Genomic DNA, 19,590 nt, shown 5'->3' with positions numbered 1-19,590 from the left:
TTTAATATATTCCACAGTGCCTGTCCACAGCATACTTTAATAGAAATGCAAAATATTTAGCTTGGCCGATACACCATTTTCAACATTTATGGAGTCGTATATTTCTTAAAGAAGTTCCCATTTACCCATCTCTTGCTATTCTCATCAACCAGTGAGGCAGCTAAGTGTACCAAGGGCAATCTTAGTAACACGAAAGTTAGTCATCGCAATTGGCTATTTAAAACTCATCCAGTGACCACGCTAATGTATTGAGTTCTAATATAGTGAGTCCTCCGTGCGTCTTGGATTGTATAGGGCTATTTGATCTTACACTCCTGCTTCCAGAATAGTATATATTTTGGAATTTTATGTCAGATTTTCAGTTCTCCCAGTTGTTCTTTCAGTCAGCGTAGCAGTGTGCACTTCCATTCGACTCTTACTCTTTAGGGATCTCACACATGGCCTTAAAACTTAGTTTACATCTGCTATACTGCTTTGTGAACTCAGAAATCAATAAAAATATCTGAGGTAAGCAAACAAACAAAAAGTCATCCAAACACCAGTTGTGGGCAACCAATTACTTTGCCAGTTCAATTTAGTTCAGTCGCTTAGTCGTGTCCGACTCTTTGCGACCCCATGAATCGCAGCACGCCAGGCCTCCCTGTCCATGACCAACTCCCAGAGTTCACCCAGACTCACGTCCATTGAGTCAGTGATGCCATCCAGCCATCTCATCCTCTGTTGTCCCCTTCTCCTCCTGCCCCCAATCCCTCCCAGCACCAGAGTGTTTTCCAATGAGTCAACTCTTCGCATGAGGTGGCCAAAGTACTGGAGTTTAAGCTTTAGCATCATTCCTTCCAAAGAAATCCCAGGGCTGCTCTCCTTCAGAATGGACTGGTTGGATCTCCTTGCAGTCCAAGGGACTCTCAAGAGTCTTCTCCAACACCACAGTTCAAAGGCATCAATTCTTCGGCGCTCAGCCTTCTTCATAGTCCAACTCTTACATCCATACATGACCACAGGAAAAACTATAGCCTTGACTAGACGAACCTTTGTTGGCAAAGTAATGTCTCTGCTTTTGAATACGCTCTCTAGGTTGGTCATAACTTTCCTTCCAAGGAGTAAGCGTCTTTTAATTTCATGGCTGCAGTCACCATCTGCAGTGATTTTGGATCCCAGAAAAATAAAGTCTGAGACTGTTTCCAGTGTTTCCCCATCTATTTCCCACCTGCAGTGATTTTGAAGCCCAGAAAAAGAAAGTCAGCCACGGTTTCCCCATCTGTTTGGCATATAATGGTATTTATTTGCTTACTTTTGGCTGTGCTGGGTCTTCACTGTTGCACCGGCTTTTCTCTGGCTGTGGCAGGCAGGGGCTACTCTCTCGTGGTGGACAGGCTCCTCTCGTTGTGGCGCACGGGCTCTAGGGCCCTCGGTCTTCAGTAGTTGCGGCACGTGGGCTCAGTGGTTTCGGGTCCTGGGCTTTAGAGCTTCTTCCAGCCCAGTGTTTCTAATGACGTACTCTGCATATAAGTTAAATAAGCAGGATGACAATATACAGCCTTGATGTACTCCTTTTCCTATTTGGAACCAGTCTGTTGTTCCATGTCCAGTTCTAACTGTTGCTTCCTGACCTGCATACAGGTTTCTCAAGAGGCAGATCAGGTGGTCTGGTATTCCCATCTCTTTCAGAATTTTCCACAGTTTATTGTGATCCATACAGTCAAAGGCTTTGGCATAGTCAATAAAGCAGAAATAGATGTTTTTCTGGGACTCTCTTGCTTTTTCCATGATCCAGCGGATGTTGGCAGTTTGATCTCTGGTTCCTCTGCCTTTTCTAAAACCAGCTTGAACATCAGGAAGTTCACGGTTCATGTATTGCTGAAGCCTGGCTTGGAGAATTTTGAGCATTTCTTTACTAGCGTGTGAGATGAGTGCAATTGTGCGGTAGTTTGAGCATTCTTTGGCATTGCCTTTCTTTGGTATTGGAGTGAAAACTGACCTTTTCCAGTCCTGTGGCCACTGCTGAGTTTTCCAAATTTGCTGGCATACTGAGTGCAGCACTTTCACAGCATCATCTTTCAGGATTTGAAATAGCTCAACTGGAATTCCATCACCTCCACTAGCTTTGTTTGTAGTGATGCTTTCTAAGGCCCACTTGACTTCACATTCCAGGATGTCTGGCTCTAGGTGAGTGATCACACCATCATGAATATCTCGGTCGTGAAGATCTTTTTTGTATTCTTGCCATCTCTTCTTAATATCTTCTGCTTCTGTTAGGTCCATACCATTTCTGTCCTTTATCGAGCCCATTTTTGCATGAAATATTCCCTTGGTATCTCTAATGTTCTTGAAGAGATCTCTAGTCTTTCCCATTCTGTTGTTTTCCTCTATTTCTTTGCATTAATCGCTGAAGAAGGCTTTCTTATCTCTTCTTGCTATTCTTTGGAACTCTGCATTCAGATGCTTATATCTTTCCTTTTCTCCTTTGCTTTTCGCTTCTCTTTTTTTCACAGCTATTTGTAAGGCCTCCCCAGACAGCCATTTTGCTTTTTTGCATTTCTTTTCCATGGGGATGGTCTTGATCCCTGTCTCCTGTACAATGTCACGAACCTTATTCCATAGTTCATCAGGTACTCTATCTATCAGATCTAGGCCCTTAAATCTATTTCTCACTTCCACTGTATAAATTACTTTGCCAACTTTGATGCACATAGGGGAATTTTTATTTGTTTGTAAAATATTTAGTAGTGAAATACACATACAACGTCTCATTTTATATGCTATGATTCAGCTAACCCATTATATAACAAGTGACCAAATATATTCCCTGAGAACACACATAGATTCTCTCACACAAACACACACAGATAAACAACATGGATGTAAGAACCATAAACACACTAAACTTTTGATAGGATAAGAGAACTGATTTCCATCAGCATTTGAAAATCATCACTAAAGACAGCACTTTGGCCACCACCCACCAGTGTCATAACAGTCTCATACGAGAGAACTGTACTTCTGGAGATAATCTGTTACAAAGCAGTGGAATGGAACTTGGCAGCCAGCTTTCCTTTGGTGTGAAACAAGCAGTCAAATGCACTGTGTCTTCTGACTACCAGTATTTAGCAATTACTGCTCCAGTGCTATGAGTAAGACGCCCACAAGTCACAATTAAATCCCCATTTTATACACATTGTCCTAGCAGAACTATTAACTCTGAAAGGTATCCCAGTATGGACAAAATACTCTATGGTCACCCTACTTTTAAAGAATTTCAATAGTAGAAGAGACTCAGAAACCATGGTCGGCACCAGGAGTTCAGCTTTCACCTTCCTCCCGCCCCCCAACACCCTCCTGACGACCTCTGTTTTTCTGTTTCTGTGGCATTGCCCAGTCTCTGGCAATACCAATAAGTCATTTGCATCATGTATTATTTAAGCAGTTCTCAAGAGCTCCTAAAGAGATGTTACTTTGGACAGTGACTAATCTGAATCCTCCTTGGTCTTATGATCTGATTAATTGGAAAATGTGTAAATAATGTGAACTGTTAGATGACTTTATGTAGCCCATGAAAAAGTCTCATTTTTAACCAGCCTTCTTTTTCAAATAGATACATTCATTTTAGCAAAAGTGGTAAATGAGTATTGGTTAGGAGTTGGGAAAATACTTGCCAGTATAGATATTGGTCCCACAAAAATGTATTTAATCCAATGAGTCAAGCCTTAAGTTTATTTCAAAAAAGCTCCACCCTGAATAAAATTGAGAGGCTCCACTTGGTTTGAAGCATGCAAAGGACCCAACATGATTCAGAGTATAACCTAAATTCTCAAAGAGGTATTTTACTGATGTGTGTTTTGGAATCACTTTACTAGTAAAATGAAAAAAAAACAGTTGTTTATAAATCAACTTAGGAGACTATGTAATATGTTTTAGGGAGAAAAGGTTTTGGAGTGGGTTAGCTCTGAGTTTGAATGCTGACTCTATTTACTAAATATATGACCTTTATTATTCTATTTAGTCTCTCCAGGTTTTGCTTTCTTTCACTTTATCATGGAACAGCAGGTAAGTAATTAAAATATATAAGAGGAATAGAAGATCTTATTTACAAAGCAGAAACAGAAACACAGAGAGAACAAACGTAAAGATACCAACGGGGGAAGAAGAGGGTGGGATGAATTGGGAGATTGGGATTGACATTTACACACTATTGATACTGTGTGTAAAACAGATAACCAATGAAACCTACTCTACAGCACGGGGAACTCTACTCAAGGCTCTGTGGTGACCTAAATGGGAAGGAAATCCCCAAAAGAGAGGATACACGTATACATGTCGCTGATTCGCTTTGCCATACAGTAGAAACCAACATGACATTGTCAAGCAACCATACTCTTCAAAAAAAAAAGAGTATTAGGACAAAATAAACACTGCATATTTTTTTTTAATGTATAAAGGAGCATAGAATACAATTTGGGTCCAAGAAAAGTATCTCTTATTATTACCATTGTTATTACTAATGGTAAGACTTAATTATTATTATTACTAGTAGCCAATTACTCAAGATATTATCTCACATGGAACACATTTCTTTTCTGGGTGGGCACTACAGTAGGAATCGTTTCGGAGAAGGCAATGGCACCCCACTCCATTACTCTTGCCTGGAAAATCCCATGGACAGAGGAGTCTGGTAGGCTGCAGTCCATGGGGTCGCACAGAGTCGGACACAACTGAAACGACGCAGCAGCAGCACTGCATTCGTATAATCAATATTTCTTTATTCACAACAATCATTTTGCTTCAAATAACACAGTTTTATCTGATTTCAGTTCTTCATAACAGAACCTAGGAATGCCCCACAGGCTCTCAAGGTTGAAAGAATCTATTAGAGTTTCTTTTCATGGTGAAATCAAAGAATAGTTAATTTGGGGATTATATACTAATAATTTGCGTGGAGCTTTTATAGACTCTGGCCCCCTAAAACCTACTCCCCTGTTTATGGATGTTCCTGTATGATATTTCCCAATGTCCTCTTTTGTTCCCAAATAAAACCATTAGTATGCGCCTGATTTACATGAAGTGAAAATAGAAAAATAAACATGTAAACTATTATGAAATAAACTTCAGAACTAAGGTTAAAAAAAAAAAAAAAAAAAAGGAATCGTTTATGATTCTTTCTCTTAAAACAGTGGTAAACAAACCTGAGTCCTTAGGAAACTTTATTACATAAATGTCCTTTGTTCAGGAGAGACTCTTAAGGATGAGGGCAGAACTCTATATTGCCAATATATATGGTAATTAGGCTTCTTTAATAAAATGCAATGCTAAATGGCCTTATAATACTCAATAAATAGGCAATTTCTTTTCTGATATATGGAAAATCAATTTTGATGCAGACATTTTTCTATATATCAAGATCAGTACAGAAATTTTTTTTCTAACCACCCAGCTGCTACAATGTTAAATAAATTGATTTTAATCCTAAATCAGAGATGTAATAGAGAAAGGGTGATTTAATATGCAATCTCATTACATTTGACAGGCTTATTTATAAACGACTCACCCCACATTTTGACAAGCATAGTTAATATGTTAATTAGCTTTGAAAAAGATGATGAAAAGGGGAGACTGACATGCTATTGGGGAGCATGGAATTGACACAAGGTGGTGCCACTCTACACTGTGGCCCCTCCCAAAAGCAGCATGATCTTGATGAGATATTTATTAGCTACAGATAATTTTGTCACCCTATGTTAAAATTTAATCCCTTAAAACAATCCCAAGTGACCTATTGCTTAAGAAAACAAACGCCACTCTAAATATATTTATGAGCTTCTATAAAGCAATATAAAGCTTGTTTAGAGCAATGACCTGGACAGCTGGAGCAGAACTCCTTGACAAGGGACGGACTACACAGATAAGCTCATTGGCACATCTGCACTTCTCTTAATGTGGTTTTCAGTACTTGGTAAGCCTTTTTGGTTTAGAAGCTTAAAGATGATTTCCTATGCCTGGACTTAAACAAAGAGTTATAAAATCCAAGAATTAAGGGAAGTTATACACCAGACAAAGTCCAATTTGATTCCTTTGCTTAAGTCCTCCTCCATGGAGGCAGTCAAGGTACCAAAAACTACCTTTCCTGATGAGTTCTCAAACTGCCCAGTATATCTATACATCACCCACATGCTGGAGACCTACAGCAGTAAATCACAACGGGAGAGCTCTGATTTCCATCACTCGCTGCCAGTGTTAATGCGTAAAGTGTCTTCATTAATATTTTTATTGCCCGAAGCTATTTAAACAGAATCCTGGAAACTGTAACACTGGGTAGGGATCGTTAGTTTTTAGTTACTACCCTGCTGCCCCAGGAAGGTAAATGAACTGTAAAACAGCCTGAGACCCCTGCCACCTGCCTCCCCACTATTGTCTATGGGTTAATATTCACACTGCTCTTTGGTGCAGCTGAGCCAAGACTCAACCATAGTGCCATTTCTAGATCTTTCAATATCCAGCATCAAGGTCACCAATGATGCAAAAATCAGTGCCCTGTGAACTTTTCTCTGACTGGAAACATACATACGTTTTACCTGGAAAATAACAAAACGGCTGTTAGAAAATGGCTTGGAATGAAATCAGATTCAGAGCGACAGGCATAGCATAGACATAACTCAGAAATGAACAGCCAATAATGTGGGAAAGTGCTCCAACATAACACATTTATTTTATGTTTTTATGGCAATGCATAATCTTGGCATGCAGAGAAAAGGGCATTTAGGGTCTACTATTTCATATCAGTTTTCCCCCCTTCCACTTAAATTATGATCTTCTTCTTAGGCTTCATTATGTCTCTGTTAAAGCAAATTGGCAGAAAGCAACCAAACCTTCTTCCTTAAAAGGATGGATCAAAAATCTTCCAGCAAACAAAAGCCCAGGTCCAGACGGCTTCACAGCTGAATTCTACCAAAAATTTAGAGAAGAGCTAACACCTATCCTGCTCAAACTCTTCCAGAAAATTGCAGAGGAAGGTAAACTTCCAAACTCATTCTATGAGGCCACCATCACCCTAATACCAAAACCTGACAAAGATCCCACAAAAAAAGAAAACTACAGGCCAATATCACTGATGAACATAGATGCAAAAATCCTAAACAAAATTCTAGCAATCAGAATCCAACAACACATTAAAAAGATCATACACCATGACCAAGTGGGCTTTATCCCAGGGATGCAAGGATTCTTCAATATCCGCAAATCAATCAATGTAATACACCACATTAACAAATTGAAAAACAAAAACCATATGATTATCTCAATAGATGCAGAGAAAGCCTTTGACAAAATTCAACACCCATTTATGATAAAAACTCTCCAGAAAGCAGGAATAGAAGGAACATACCTCAACATAATAAAAGCTATATATGACAAACCCACAGCAAACATTATCCTCAATGGGGAAAAATTGAAAGCATTTCCTCTAAAGTCAGGAACAAGACAAGGGTGCCCACTTTCACCATTACTATTCAACATAGTTTTGGAAGTTTTGGCCACAGCAATCAGAGCAGAAAAAGAAATAAAAGGAATCCAAATTGGAAAAGAAGAAGTAAAACTCTCACTCTTTGCAGATGACATGATCCTCTACATAGAAAACCCTAAAGACTCCACCAGAAAATTACTAGAACTAATCAATGATTATAGTAAAGTTGCAGGATATAAAATCAACACACAGAAATCCCTTGCATTCCTATACACTAATAATGAGAAAACAGAAAGAGAAATTAAGGAAACAATTCCATTCACCATTGCAACGAAAAGAATAAAATACTTAGGAATATATCTACCTAAAGAAACTAAAGACCTATATATAGAAAACTATAAAACACTGGTAAAAAAAAAAAAAAAAAAAAGGGATGGATACCAACAGGCACACACATGTGAAAGAAAGAAAGGCTAGGGCTGGGGGCAGTGGAAACACACAGACCGGACATCAAGCACTACACGTCAGAAACAGACATATTAGCAAGTCATAATCCATGTAGTTCTTTGCTCATTACAGAGCACTTTCAAAGCTTTGGGGAAAATTAGCCACTGGCGTATAAAAAAATAGCTTCTCCCCACAGAGTCAGACACGACTGAAGCGACTTAGCGGCAGCAGTCTAAGGGTAGAGCTTGAAGTGCCCTGCCAGGCAACTAAGACGAGACTGGCTCCAAGTTACAAATGTTTCCAAACTATGTTCTGTTAGCAGAGTCCTTGACTGACCTCATCGAAAGACAATCTAGAATTCCTATTCTCAAAAAATGGAGAAAAACACTCCCTAACTCAGAATATTAAGTAATGATTATTTGCATAGCCAACTTGCAACTATAAGGGCAGGAAGGAGGAAGGGAATGAGACAGTAACTGATATTCAGATGGATGCATTCATTGACCTTTATTTCCAATCTTTTCCTCCATTACAGCTAATGACCAAAATAGCTATTTTGTTCAAGCCCCTGCTTAGCTTTGGAGGAAAAAAAAAAATCTAATTGTGGAAACAATTGTCCAAAAAAAAAAAAAAAAAAAGTCAGGAAGTTTGATGTAAAAAATGGATTAGCCCGGCTCCTTAATGATAGACGGTCATCTTTATGCTCAGTGTTTTGGAGCATGTATTTACAATGGTATTAGATTCATTATAAGGCATTACAAAACCTATGGCAATAGATCTTAGGCTGTTTGATTACCCAGATTCTTTCATAGCTCTACTGAAAGCTAGAGATCTACACCTCATAAAAATAAATACATCCATGTGTACATGAAATGTTGCATAGATTTTCAGTGGCTTCACAGATCCCCAAATCCCATGTCCAAGGGAGTTGCTGGAATCTAAATTAAGTAAATCTATACTGTGCCTTACAACACAAGAAACTTCCTTGTTTTCTCCCCATAAAGTGTTTGGATCAGAAACATCAGGGAAGATAGCCAGGCCACATCACAGCCTAATTAACTAAAAGCCAAGATTACTGAGGGTAGAGCGGTGAAGTAACTACATGGCAAGAAGATAAATGACAAACGCTGCAGCTTTATTGAGGTCATAAACATTATGTGAACATGTAGCTGAATTCTGTATATGGGCCATCATCATTCATGGAAGATGATTCCTGCTATTAAAAAACTATGTGCTATATGAACTGTTTTACTTTAAACACAACTGTGAGTCTAGAAAAGGAATTTTTCTATTAATAAATGACATTTTTAACATTCACTATTAAGCCTTCCCTGGTAGCTAAAAAGATTATTCCCTTATTTGAACTAGATCATACTAGACTGGAAACTCATTAAAGTTTATCATTAATAATAATCATACATTAAATCTCACCGGACTTTGCGCCTCCTATAACAGATTTTTAAGTTATGCGAAACCATTGTGCAGAACTGTGACTCTACTGGAATTAAACTTACTCTGACATTTTTTTAAAAGTGATTGTTTTATTTCATCTTGAATAATTGGCACCAACAGTTTTCAGGGGTATACTGTACCAAATTTAGCACCTTACAGTTATAGCAAAATGTTCAGACCATTTATCTGAATTTTGCTGTGAATTTAAACATGCTTCTACTACTTCCTACTCATACTGCTGTTTGGAGATATATACTCCCTTGTTATAAAACAAAGCCACAAATTAAGACCGTTAGGGAGAAAATCACTGAACTGACAGCTAGAAAAATGTCTCTGCCCTTGTCCATCAAGAGCCATTACCAGACACCATCTGTAAGAGAGCCCCTGATTAGGGAACATTCCCAATTATGTTTTCAAAAACTCCAGCGGTATTGCCACACACCGGCAAACGCTCCAGTACCATTAATCTTCATTCAGACTGTTAGGATGTTTGTCTAGGCTTGACCCAGACCAAGCACTACGGATAAATTAGCTCAAGTAAAGCTCCATTTCTCACCACATGTCAAGGCAGGTGGAATATTCTGTCGAGCCCAAGAGGACATCTGGAGGTCTGTACCACAAGGTAACCACTTCATTGGAGTATGTGTGGCTGGGGACGGATTTTGCTCTTGCGAGACCTGTGGGTTACAGAGAACGTGAAGTTTAATAGACATTAATGATCAAAGTAATTTAAATTTGGATGTTCACAGTTTTAAAAGGTCAAACGTGATATTATAATACAGAATCACGAATGCAGTGTCAAAGTTACGCAAAAGGTTGGGAAAAGCATATTTTGGTCTATCTGTTTCAAATACATGCTAATAACCAATAAATCCTTTATATTTCCTAATAAAGCACTAAGAACCTAAAAAAAATCCCCAAAGAGTAAACAAATGATTCATAAACTATTAGATATTATACAGAAGCTTAGAAATCTCCTGGCTTTCCAAAGATTGTTTCATGGTACTTTGGTTCTGACAGTTAAAAATAAGTATTATAAGAAAAAGTTCCAAGACTGAATAACTTTGAGAAAAGATGGTTTAAAAAGTAAAACAGGTCTGTATACTGTGAGACTTCTCAGTGCCCTTAATTTTTTCTAACATGTATTATGAATCCGAAAGAAGAGAATATGACTCTTTTCTCAAAGGTCTTTTCCAAAATTTCTTTTGGTGTCAGTGTTCTGTCAAACACTAAGAAATGCTATTCAAGAGTGTCATTTGAAATACATAAATAAATAATTATAAAGGAATAGTTAATAAATCTGGTACATGGAGATGAGATATCATGTAATAAAATTAAAGTTTTCTAAGAATGTTTAAAAATTGGGAAAGTGAAAAAAAAAATTGGGAAAGTGGTCAAAATAATATATTAAGTGATAAATTATGTACAGTTTAACCTCACAATCATAAATACTTAGGCACTGGAAAAAGACTGTTGAAAAATATATTTTAATATCTTCAATGGTTAGTTCTGAATATAGAAAAATTTAGTTTTGTTAATTTAATACATTTTCTGAATTTTTCCCAAGTTTTATACAATGAATACATAATTCCTTTAAAAATCAAAAATTAAAGATATTCTTTTTAGAAAAAAAAACTGTATGATAGTTTTCTATCTGAGTATGTTCATTAGTGATGAGAGTAAAGTTTTATCTATCACTGTGATGCTCTAAGTAAATAAACATTTTTACAGTGAACCTACCATAACATATTTAATGTTTTGATTATTTAAGTTTTTATGTAATAAAAAAGGAACATTACCTTTTTTTGTTTATTAAACACTTTTTAATGACATTTCCTTTACTGTATTATATGTAAATATTAAAATTAACAGGGTAGCTGGTCAGATGAAGAATTTCTAATTAGTTCAGTTTGGTTACAATAATTCAATTTTCCCTACCATACAGTTTTTATAACCATAAAATGGCATATTATAAACTGACTAGTGTTACAAGTATTCCATATTAAAGTGTACAGATTTGACACATTCAAACATACATACACATATATGGTCTCTTCTACACATGACTGGAATGACTATCTCTGAAAATAGATTTCCATAATAACCTCTTCTCCTTTTTTCTGCAAGGATTTATCCTACCTCAAAGCAGGCAAAACTGAACAACAGATAAAACAATCAGGGCATTAACATGTTTCCAGAGTTTCGTAAAACCATCAAAGGGTTTCCTTCCTCAAATGAGCATGTTTCTATACAGACCAAGGAGCTAAGCGTAAGTCCCAAAATCGGTTCTGACTTGCTCCATATGCTGTTGTCAAGGCAAACGGGATGCCAAAAACATTCAGGCTGGGTTTTCTTGGTTTTGCCAAAGCCCTGTTGACAGAAAGCTAGGCCAGAGGGATAGGAGAATTTAAAAATCTGAGATTTTCTTTGACAGCTCAGAAGACCACACTGGTTATAGAAAACTGTGATATTCCCAGTTTTAAAGAGAGAACCAGACCTCAAAATAACCTAGTAATATAAATCTAAATAATGATGTATGACTCCACGTCAGTTATGCTCATTCTGAATATAAGTTTGTAAAACTTATTAAATAGTTCTGAAAAACTAGAAACAGAAAAAGCTCTTTGTCTACATTATTTTTCTCCATCTCAAGTTTAGGCCAACTGTGTGAGTGCTGAGTTGCTCAGTCATGTCCAACTCTTTACGACCCCATGGACTGCAGCCTGCCAGTCCATGGGATTCTCCAGGTAAGAATACTGGAGTGAATTGCCATGCCGTCCTCCAGGGGATCTTCCCAACCCAAGGATCAAATCCATGTCTCCTGCATGGGCAGGCAGATTCTTTATCTTCTGAGCCACCAGAAGATAGCCACCAGAAGGAAGCCCCAAATTTAGGTCAAGGACTGCCCAGACTCCATTCACACGGGTCATATAACTTCCCAAATCATCAGGGAAAGTGAGTTTTCGATGTTCTAACTCTTCAATGCGTTAAGACAGTTTCTTTAAATAGTTTGCCTGTAGATGTGTTATAATGAGTAATGTTATGATATTTTTAAGATACGCTCTCCTGCATCACTTGAGAAAAACTCACATCTCAATATATCATAGGATCAATTAAAACATATTCTTGGGGCAAATGTCTTGTATATTGTTAAACAAAAGCTTTTCACCCTAAAAATATTTCTGTTCAGTTAAAGAGATAAATCCCCAAACTTTTCAGAGAGGGAGCAAATTATTAAATCAATGATTCAAAAGAAAAAAAAAAAAAGCACACCTTGAAGCAGAAATACACAACCACATTTTTAAAATAAATATTTTTAGTAAAGCTACTCCTATGTATTTATATAGTTCATGCATCAAAACACACTTACTCATGCAAAATTTATTAAACTGTATCCTCCAGCTGAAGGGAATCTGTAGGATAGGATTAATTAGCACAGCATGTGTGAAAGCTTTCTTTCTCTGTTCCCTGTCAGTTGCTATGGTTACCCTACAGGAAGAGAGCTACATTACCTTCTAAAAAGGATGAAGTTCAGGGGTTATTATCAAAACTTCTTATATTAATGTTTAGTCTGAATTAAAAGTCAAAAAAGCAAAGTGAAATGCTAACTAGATGAGTATAGCTTATTTGTACGCTGCTGCTTCGGCTGAGTGTGTCTATATGAAAGGGTGCACGTTCCTTTGGGCACCTAAATTGGCTTGCATAACCATTTAAGAGTATCCAACGAAAAGATGTTACCACTTCTAACTAAGGAAAGATCCCTAAAGAGCAGAGTTAAAAATCCTAATATTCAAGGCCTGTTGCCAATTATTCAAATTTGGGCAACCTTAATATGAGTTAGCATAGCAGAAGCTTAGATTTCCAGAAGAGTTCAGAAGCTTTACAGGTAAGTTCTTTCCCAAGGAAAGAATTCCTCTTCATATCTCTATGACACAGTCTAACTTCTGCTGCCATTCTGAGTCTGGTTCTACCCTCTGGCAGGGACAGAAAGTAAGTCATGTGACAGTTCTTCCAACATTTGCCTTAAGCGAACTAACCCTCTGGCATCAATCAATGGAGATTCTTCAGACCTTATCTTAAAAGTTCTCTCAGCTGCAATGGATACAGTTGACCACTCCCATTCTTTTATTTTATTTTGTTATCTCACTTTATTATTATATGTAACATAAGATGAAATATATAATAATATGCAAATAAAATTATGTGATATGTAATATAATGCAATAATAGTCTAGAAGATGTCTCAGCGGGTAAAGAATCTGCCTGCAATGCAGAAGACACAGGAAACGCCGGTTCGATCCCTGGGTCAGGAAGATCCCCTGGAGGAGGAAATGGCAACCTGCTCCAGTATTCTTGCCTGGAGAATCCCATGGACAGAGGAGTCTGGTGGGCTACAGTCTATGGAGATGCAGAGTCAGACACGACTGAGCAACTAAGCATGCAAGCATGAAATATAATAAAATATATATCTGCCACATGGCAGGTTATTTTTGTTTAACTTTTTATTTTGTATTTGGGTATAGCTGATTGGATTTCTCAGGTGGTGCTAGTGGTAAAGAACCCACCTGCCATTGCAGGAGATGTAAGAGATGTGGGTTCCATCCCTGGGTAGGGAAGATCCCCTGGAGGAGGGCATGGCAACCCACTCCAGTTTTCTTGCCTGGTGAATCCCTTGGATGGAGGAGCCTGGCGGGCTACAGTCCACAGGGTCGCAAAGAGATGGACATGAGTGAAGGGACTTAGCACGAACGCATGCATGCACACAGCTGATTAACAATGCTGTAATAGTTTCAGGCAAACAGCAAAGGGATTCAGCCATACATATACATGTATCGATTCTCCCCCAAACTTCCCTCCTAATCTTTTAAATTTATTCCCTTGACTTCTCAGTTATGGAAGAGATAACAGGAGTGATTTGGCCAGCTTCTAGAACTTCCTCTATTTGCTCCACAACTGATGGACTTGTCTACAGCTACATATTTAAACCAATGCTTTCTAAATGCATACACTCTGTGGATAACTGTGGCTCATGCCAAGTTTTAACTGTCATCCTTAGGAGATTTCTCTTATTTTATCTCCAGCTCATACTTCTGTGTGGGCTTCAGATACGGGTTTACCCAATTCCTCACCAGTATCACTCAGTCGTGTTCAACTCTTTGCAGTCCCATGGACTATAGCCTGCCAGGCTCCTCTATCTATGGAATTACTCAGGCAAGAATACTGGAGTCAGTGGCCATTTCTTTCTCCAAGTACAGGAATGGGGATGTACTACAGGCACTAAACTGGACACCAACTGCAAGTTCTCTATAGCAAACTGTATTATTAATACAGGGAAGGTGCTATGAGTCCAGAGTCAAATGGCAATTTACTAGTAAACAGTTTTAAGAACCCCACAGACTAAAATTCTTTTATTAATAGCTACACACTCATGTCCAATAGATTTCTATTCCATGCACATCTAATTATTCTTTCAAATCCTGATGCATCCTTTTTACAGGTGGTAACCCTGCTTGGCGGAGAAGGCAATGGCACCCCACTCCAGTACTCCTGCCTGGAAAATCCCATGGACGGAGGAGCCTGGTAGGCTGCAGTCTATTGGGTCACTGAGGGTCGGACACGACTGAGCGACTTCACTTTCACTTTTCACTTTCATGCATTGGAGAAGGAAATGGAAACCCACTCCAGTGTTCTTGCCTGGAGAATCCCAGGGACGGGGGAGCCTGGTGGGCTGCGGTCTATGGGGTCGCACAGAGTCGGACACAACTGAAGTGACTTAGCAGCAGCAGCAGCAGCAACCCTGCTTGAAAACTTGAGTTCTCCCTCTGACTCCATGAAGAAAGTGGCTAAACTAAGAATTTGGCTTCAAGAATGCTCACTTCCATGTTTTTGCTTTGACTACGGAATTGCAAAAGAACTGGCAACATTGACTTGTTTCTTTCAAACTAAGTGGAGTAATGGCAAAAGCTAGATGGCCTTGTGAAAGCCAACTGAAACACGACATAAAGGAACGTCTTTCACCACTTCAGTCTTTCCAGAGGACGCGCCACTGTTCAGCGCTTCTCAGTGGTTTTGCTTTCATTTAAGATCAATTCCCAGAGGTCCCTCTCATCATACCTCATTCCCCAAACTGAATGATCAGAAAGAATGTTCTGCTCCTAATCACAACGTGATATTTCTAAGACAGGGGCTCCTTTCTTCAATACTTGATTTGAAACAGACATGACATACTTGGGTAACATTTTACCATTAGGCTGTCAGGCTGAAAAGGAAAAGACGTTCTCTATTCTGTCCGCTAATCCATGGAGTAAGGGCAGAAGAAGATTTTTACATTTCTTTCCCATTGCACAGTCCTGGGACCTGGCCAGGAATTTTTTTCTAATTTTTGGTTGCACTGGGTCTTTGCTGCTGCGTGTGGACTTTGCCTAGCTGCAGTGTGTGGGCTTCTCACTGCCGTAGCTTCTCCTGTTGCAGATCAAGGACTCTAAGCGTGCGGGCTTCAGTATTTTGGTGCACAGGCTTAGTTCTTCTGCGGCATGTGGGATCTCCCTGGACCTGGGATTGAACTCACGTCCCCTGCATTGGCAGGCAGATTCTTAACCACTGGGCCACCATGGAAGTCCAGGAATTCCTTTTTAAATAGATATTTTTAATGGCATTCTCTCCCTCTCAGAGGATTTACATTAAGTATCTGATGATGGGTTAAATTAATTTGTAAAGCTCATTATTGCTCCTCTTAGAGTGTATCAATAAACAACTATCAAACAAAACAAAAGAGAAAAGTACTTTCTTCTAGGGATGTTCAGGGTTTTGGCTTTGACCTTTGGTCTCTGCACTGGATTGGTTTTCCTGGAGGATGTGGTTTACCCGCATGTCTTCAGTTACTACCCATCTGCTGAAGATCCCAAATACGCATCTCTACTATCAATCTTCCCCTAAAACTTAAGATTTCTATATAAAAATAACAATTGAGATCCTCCGTATGCATGTTTATTTTTATTGGTCCCAATTCCCCAAACAGTACAACCACCTCCAGTGTTCTGTAAGTTACCACTAAATGTCACTATCCATCCATTCACTAAAGCCGGCAGTCTTGTTTCATGATAGGCTCCTTTCACTTCCAAAATTACAAAACTCAATGGAAGATCTCCCTCGTGGCACAGTGGACAAGGGGACACAGGTTCGATTCCTGGTCCAGGAAGATCCCACATGCCGTGGAGCAATGAAGCCTGTGTGCCACAAGTCCTGAGCCTGCGTGCTGGAGCTCCCAAGACGCAACCACCAAGCCCATAAGCTCAAACTACTGAGCCGGTGTGCCACAAGTCCTGAGGCCCACGCGCCCTAGAGCCTGTACTCCGCAGAGAAGCCAGCACAATGAGAAGTCCGTGCACAGCAACCCCGCCTGCTAAAACTAGAGAAAGCCTGTGCAAAGCAACAAAGACCCAGAGCAGTCAAAAATAAACAAATAAATAAAAGCTTCTAAAAATTCAATGGATTTTACATCATAGTTTCTCTCTTTTCTTCCTTCTCCTCAGATTATCATCATCTCTTGCAGGAATGTAATTGCAGCCTCAGGTTCATCCATGGCAAACAGTTACCAATTTTGAAATATGCTGCTACTGCTGCTGCTAAGTCACTTCAGTCGTGGCCGACTCTGTGCGACCCCATAGGTGGCAGCCCACCAGGCTCCCCCGTCCCTGGGATTCTCCAGGCAAGAACACTGGAGTGGGTTGCCATTGCCTACTCCAATGCATGAAAGTGAAAAGTGAAAGTGAAGTTGCTCAGTCATGTTCAACCTTCAGCGACCCCATGGACTGCAGCCTTCCAGGCTCCTCCATCCATGGGATTTTCCAGGCAAGAATACGGGAGTGGGTTGCCATTGCCTTCTCCATTTGAAATATATTCTGGACAATAAATTATCTACATGAATTGAGATTAATTTTATTGAAAATTAAAATTTACATGGAACACTCTTCAATGTGAATAATAAAAGACTTACATGACCAATCTCCCACTATGAGCAACCTCCAATTCTCTAGCCTCATATTTGCCATAACAGGAGGCAGGAAATGTGAGCATTTGGGGGACACACTTATTTTTTTAATACCTTTGATATCACATATTGTTTCTTAAGGTAGAAAAAAGTTTTGAGATAACAATTATAACCTCCTTTTCTTTCCTTTAAATGAAATATCTTTGCTTTTGTTTCTGTCCAGACTTCTACTTTAACAGAAGGTACTCTTCACAGGATACTGAAATCCCTTTAAAATGTTATGACTGGCATTTGTCAGAGGCTTTCAACTAACTAAGAGTAATCTCTGAAAACAAACTCTGATTAAAATGAAATTAAGCCCACAAGACATTAATACATTTTAAGGTAATATTTTATTTTGCTATTATTTAATTATCTTTGAATTAAGTTAATAAATTATGCCTAGCTTCTGTCTATCCACAAGGGCACATTTTTTTATCTTTCCTTTGAAATAGCAGGAAGGATCATAATATTTTAAAAAGGACATTCTAAATAAGAAAGGAACATTTCAAATACTTAAATGTTATATATACGAAGATTTTATTTTCTATTTTGCATAGAAGATAAAAAGCAGTACATTCCTTTGGGAAATACTGCTTTACATGAAACTGATAGGTGAGGTGGTAAGACCAATTAGCCAGAGTTTTTCAGCCGACTACCATGTAGAAAACATGCTTTTGCTACCAGAGCAGTATTCTGCATTTTGGAAGTTGCAATAAGAAAAAACTAAAGGCCTGATCGTGGTTCTGACACTAGCCAGCTAGCTGTGTGCCCTTAAGTCACTTAAGCTCTCTCGCTTATGCTATGTGTAAAATAAAGGGGCTGAGATCAGAGTCAGCCAGCTGTAGCCTACAAGCAGGCTACCTGTCGATGTAAATAAATTTTGCTGGAACACAATTATAGCTGTTCCTTCACATACTGTCTATGGCTTTTCTGCACTCAGCAGCAAAGCTGAGTTGTATAACCTGTAAGGGCTTCCCAGGTGGCGCTAGCGGTAAAGAACCCACCTGCCAATGCAAAAGACGTAAGAGAGGCGGGTTTGATCCCCGGGTGGGGAGGATCCCCTCGAGGAGGGCATGGTAACCCACTCCAGTGTTATTGTCTGGAGAATCTCATGGACAGGGGAGCCTGGCGGGCTACAGTTCATGGTGTCACAGAGAGTCAGATAGGACTTGAGTGACTTAGCACACAGCATAACCTATAAAGTTACAAAATTTAGTAATTTGGTCCTCTAAGAAAAAGTTTCTTGACCTATGGGGTCAGGCTAAGGAAATCCTTTAAAGTCCATACAGGTACTAAAACTCACAGATTCTAAGAAAATATTACTAAGAATTTTGTTCACTAAATGTATGAAGATCATAGATGCTCAAGTTCTTAAAAAGCCCTTTTAAGTCAATAATTCCACCTCACTGATCCCGCATCACATCTGCATTAGCAGAAAATGCAAAATCATTTTCAAGAGAGTATATGTGAATATATCATCATTTTCACAGTTCATTGATTTACATTTCATTTTCTAGTTTCTGCTTCTCAGTTAATGAAACTCACAGTTATTATTCCAAGGTTAGATGACAACACAATATAGACAATGAATTTTATAACTTTGACTAAATTGGCAATTTTGATGAATTTCCATATCCATGCTTGTTTCCAGTTTTTTAAAATTAAAGGCAAAACATACTAAATTTATCATAAGAATCCAAGTTTTAAATCAAGCTGTAATACTCAGAACTTTCAGACCATTTACTTATAAATATATATAACAAAAATATAATGAGTGTGAATTTATATGTTTTAAAGAGATTATTTATTGAATAATTGTAACTATAATTAAATTTTATATATAAGAAGATTTTATTTTCTATTTTGCATAGAAGATAAAAACAATATATTCCTATATTGTTGGAATAATTACAATATTATGCCAAATGTATGCTTTGTGCTTAATATGAAAGAAGCCAAAGTATAAAGATGAAATTACCATATATACATAATATTCAAAATAACCTATGTTCTTTAATTTTGAAGAAAGATAATAAATGAGAGTGAGTGTTCTTTTTGGAGATGTATGCGAAAATTATTTCCATTTCCTTCCTAACCCACCTAGAATTTTGTAAAAATAGGGGAGGGACAATATTCTAGTCTCATTATAGATAATATAAAAATACGAAGATCAGTGGATATGCTAGTGCTTATAATATATCGGCAA

General features: G+C 38.3%; 1 protein-coding gene across 13 annotated transcripts in view; it reads right to left on the bottom strand.

Moving 5' to 3' along the window:
* Window positions 1-19,590, bottom strand: part of CDK14 (cyclin dependent kinase 14) — a 678,396-nt gene that overhangs the window by 286,496 nt on the left and 372,310 nt on the right. For all 13 annotated transcript variants that reach the window (XM_059885775.1, XM_059885772.1, NM_001206776.3 and 10 more), the window contains one exon: window positions 9,909-10,029. In XM_059885775.1, the coding sequence (XP_059741758.1) occupies window positions 9,909-10,029 (121 nt within the window). The remainder of the gene's footprint in view (window positions 1-9,908; window positions 10,030-19,590) is intronic.

The sequence above is a fragment of the Bos taurus genome, chromosome 4 (assembly GCF_002263795.3).
Source record: "Bos taurus isolate L1 Dominette 01449 registration number 42190680 breed Hereford chromosome 4, ARS-UCD2.0, whole genome shotgun sequence".
Lineage (NCBI taxonomy): Eukaryota > Metazoa > Chordata > Mammalia > Artiodactyla > Bovidae > Bos > Bos taurus.
This window is presented reverse-complemented; position numbering and strand designations above follow the sequence as displayed.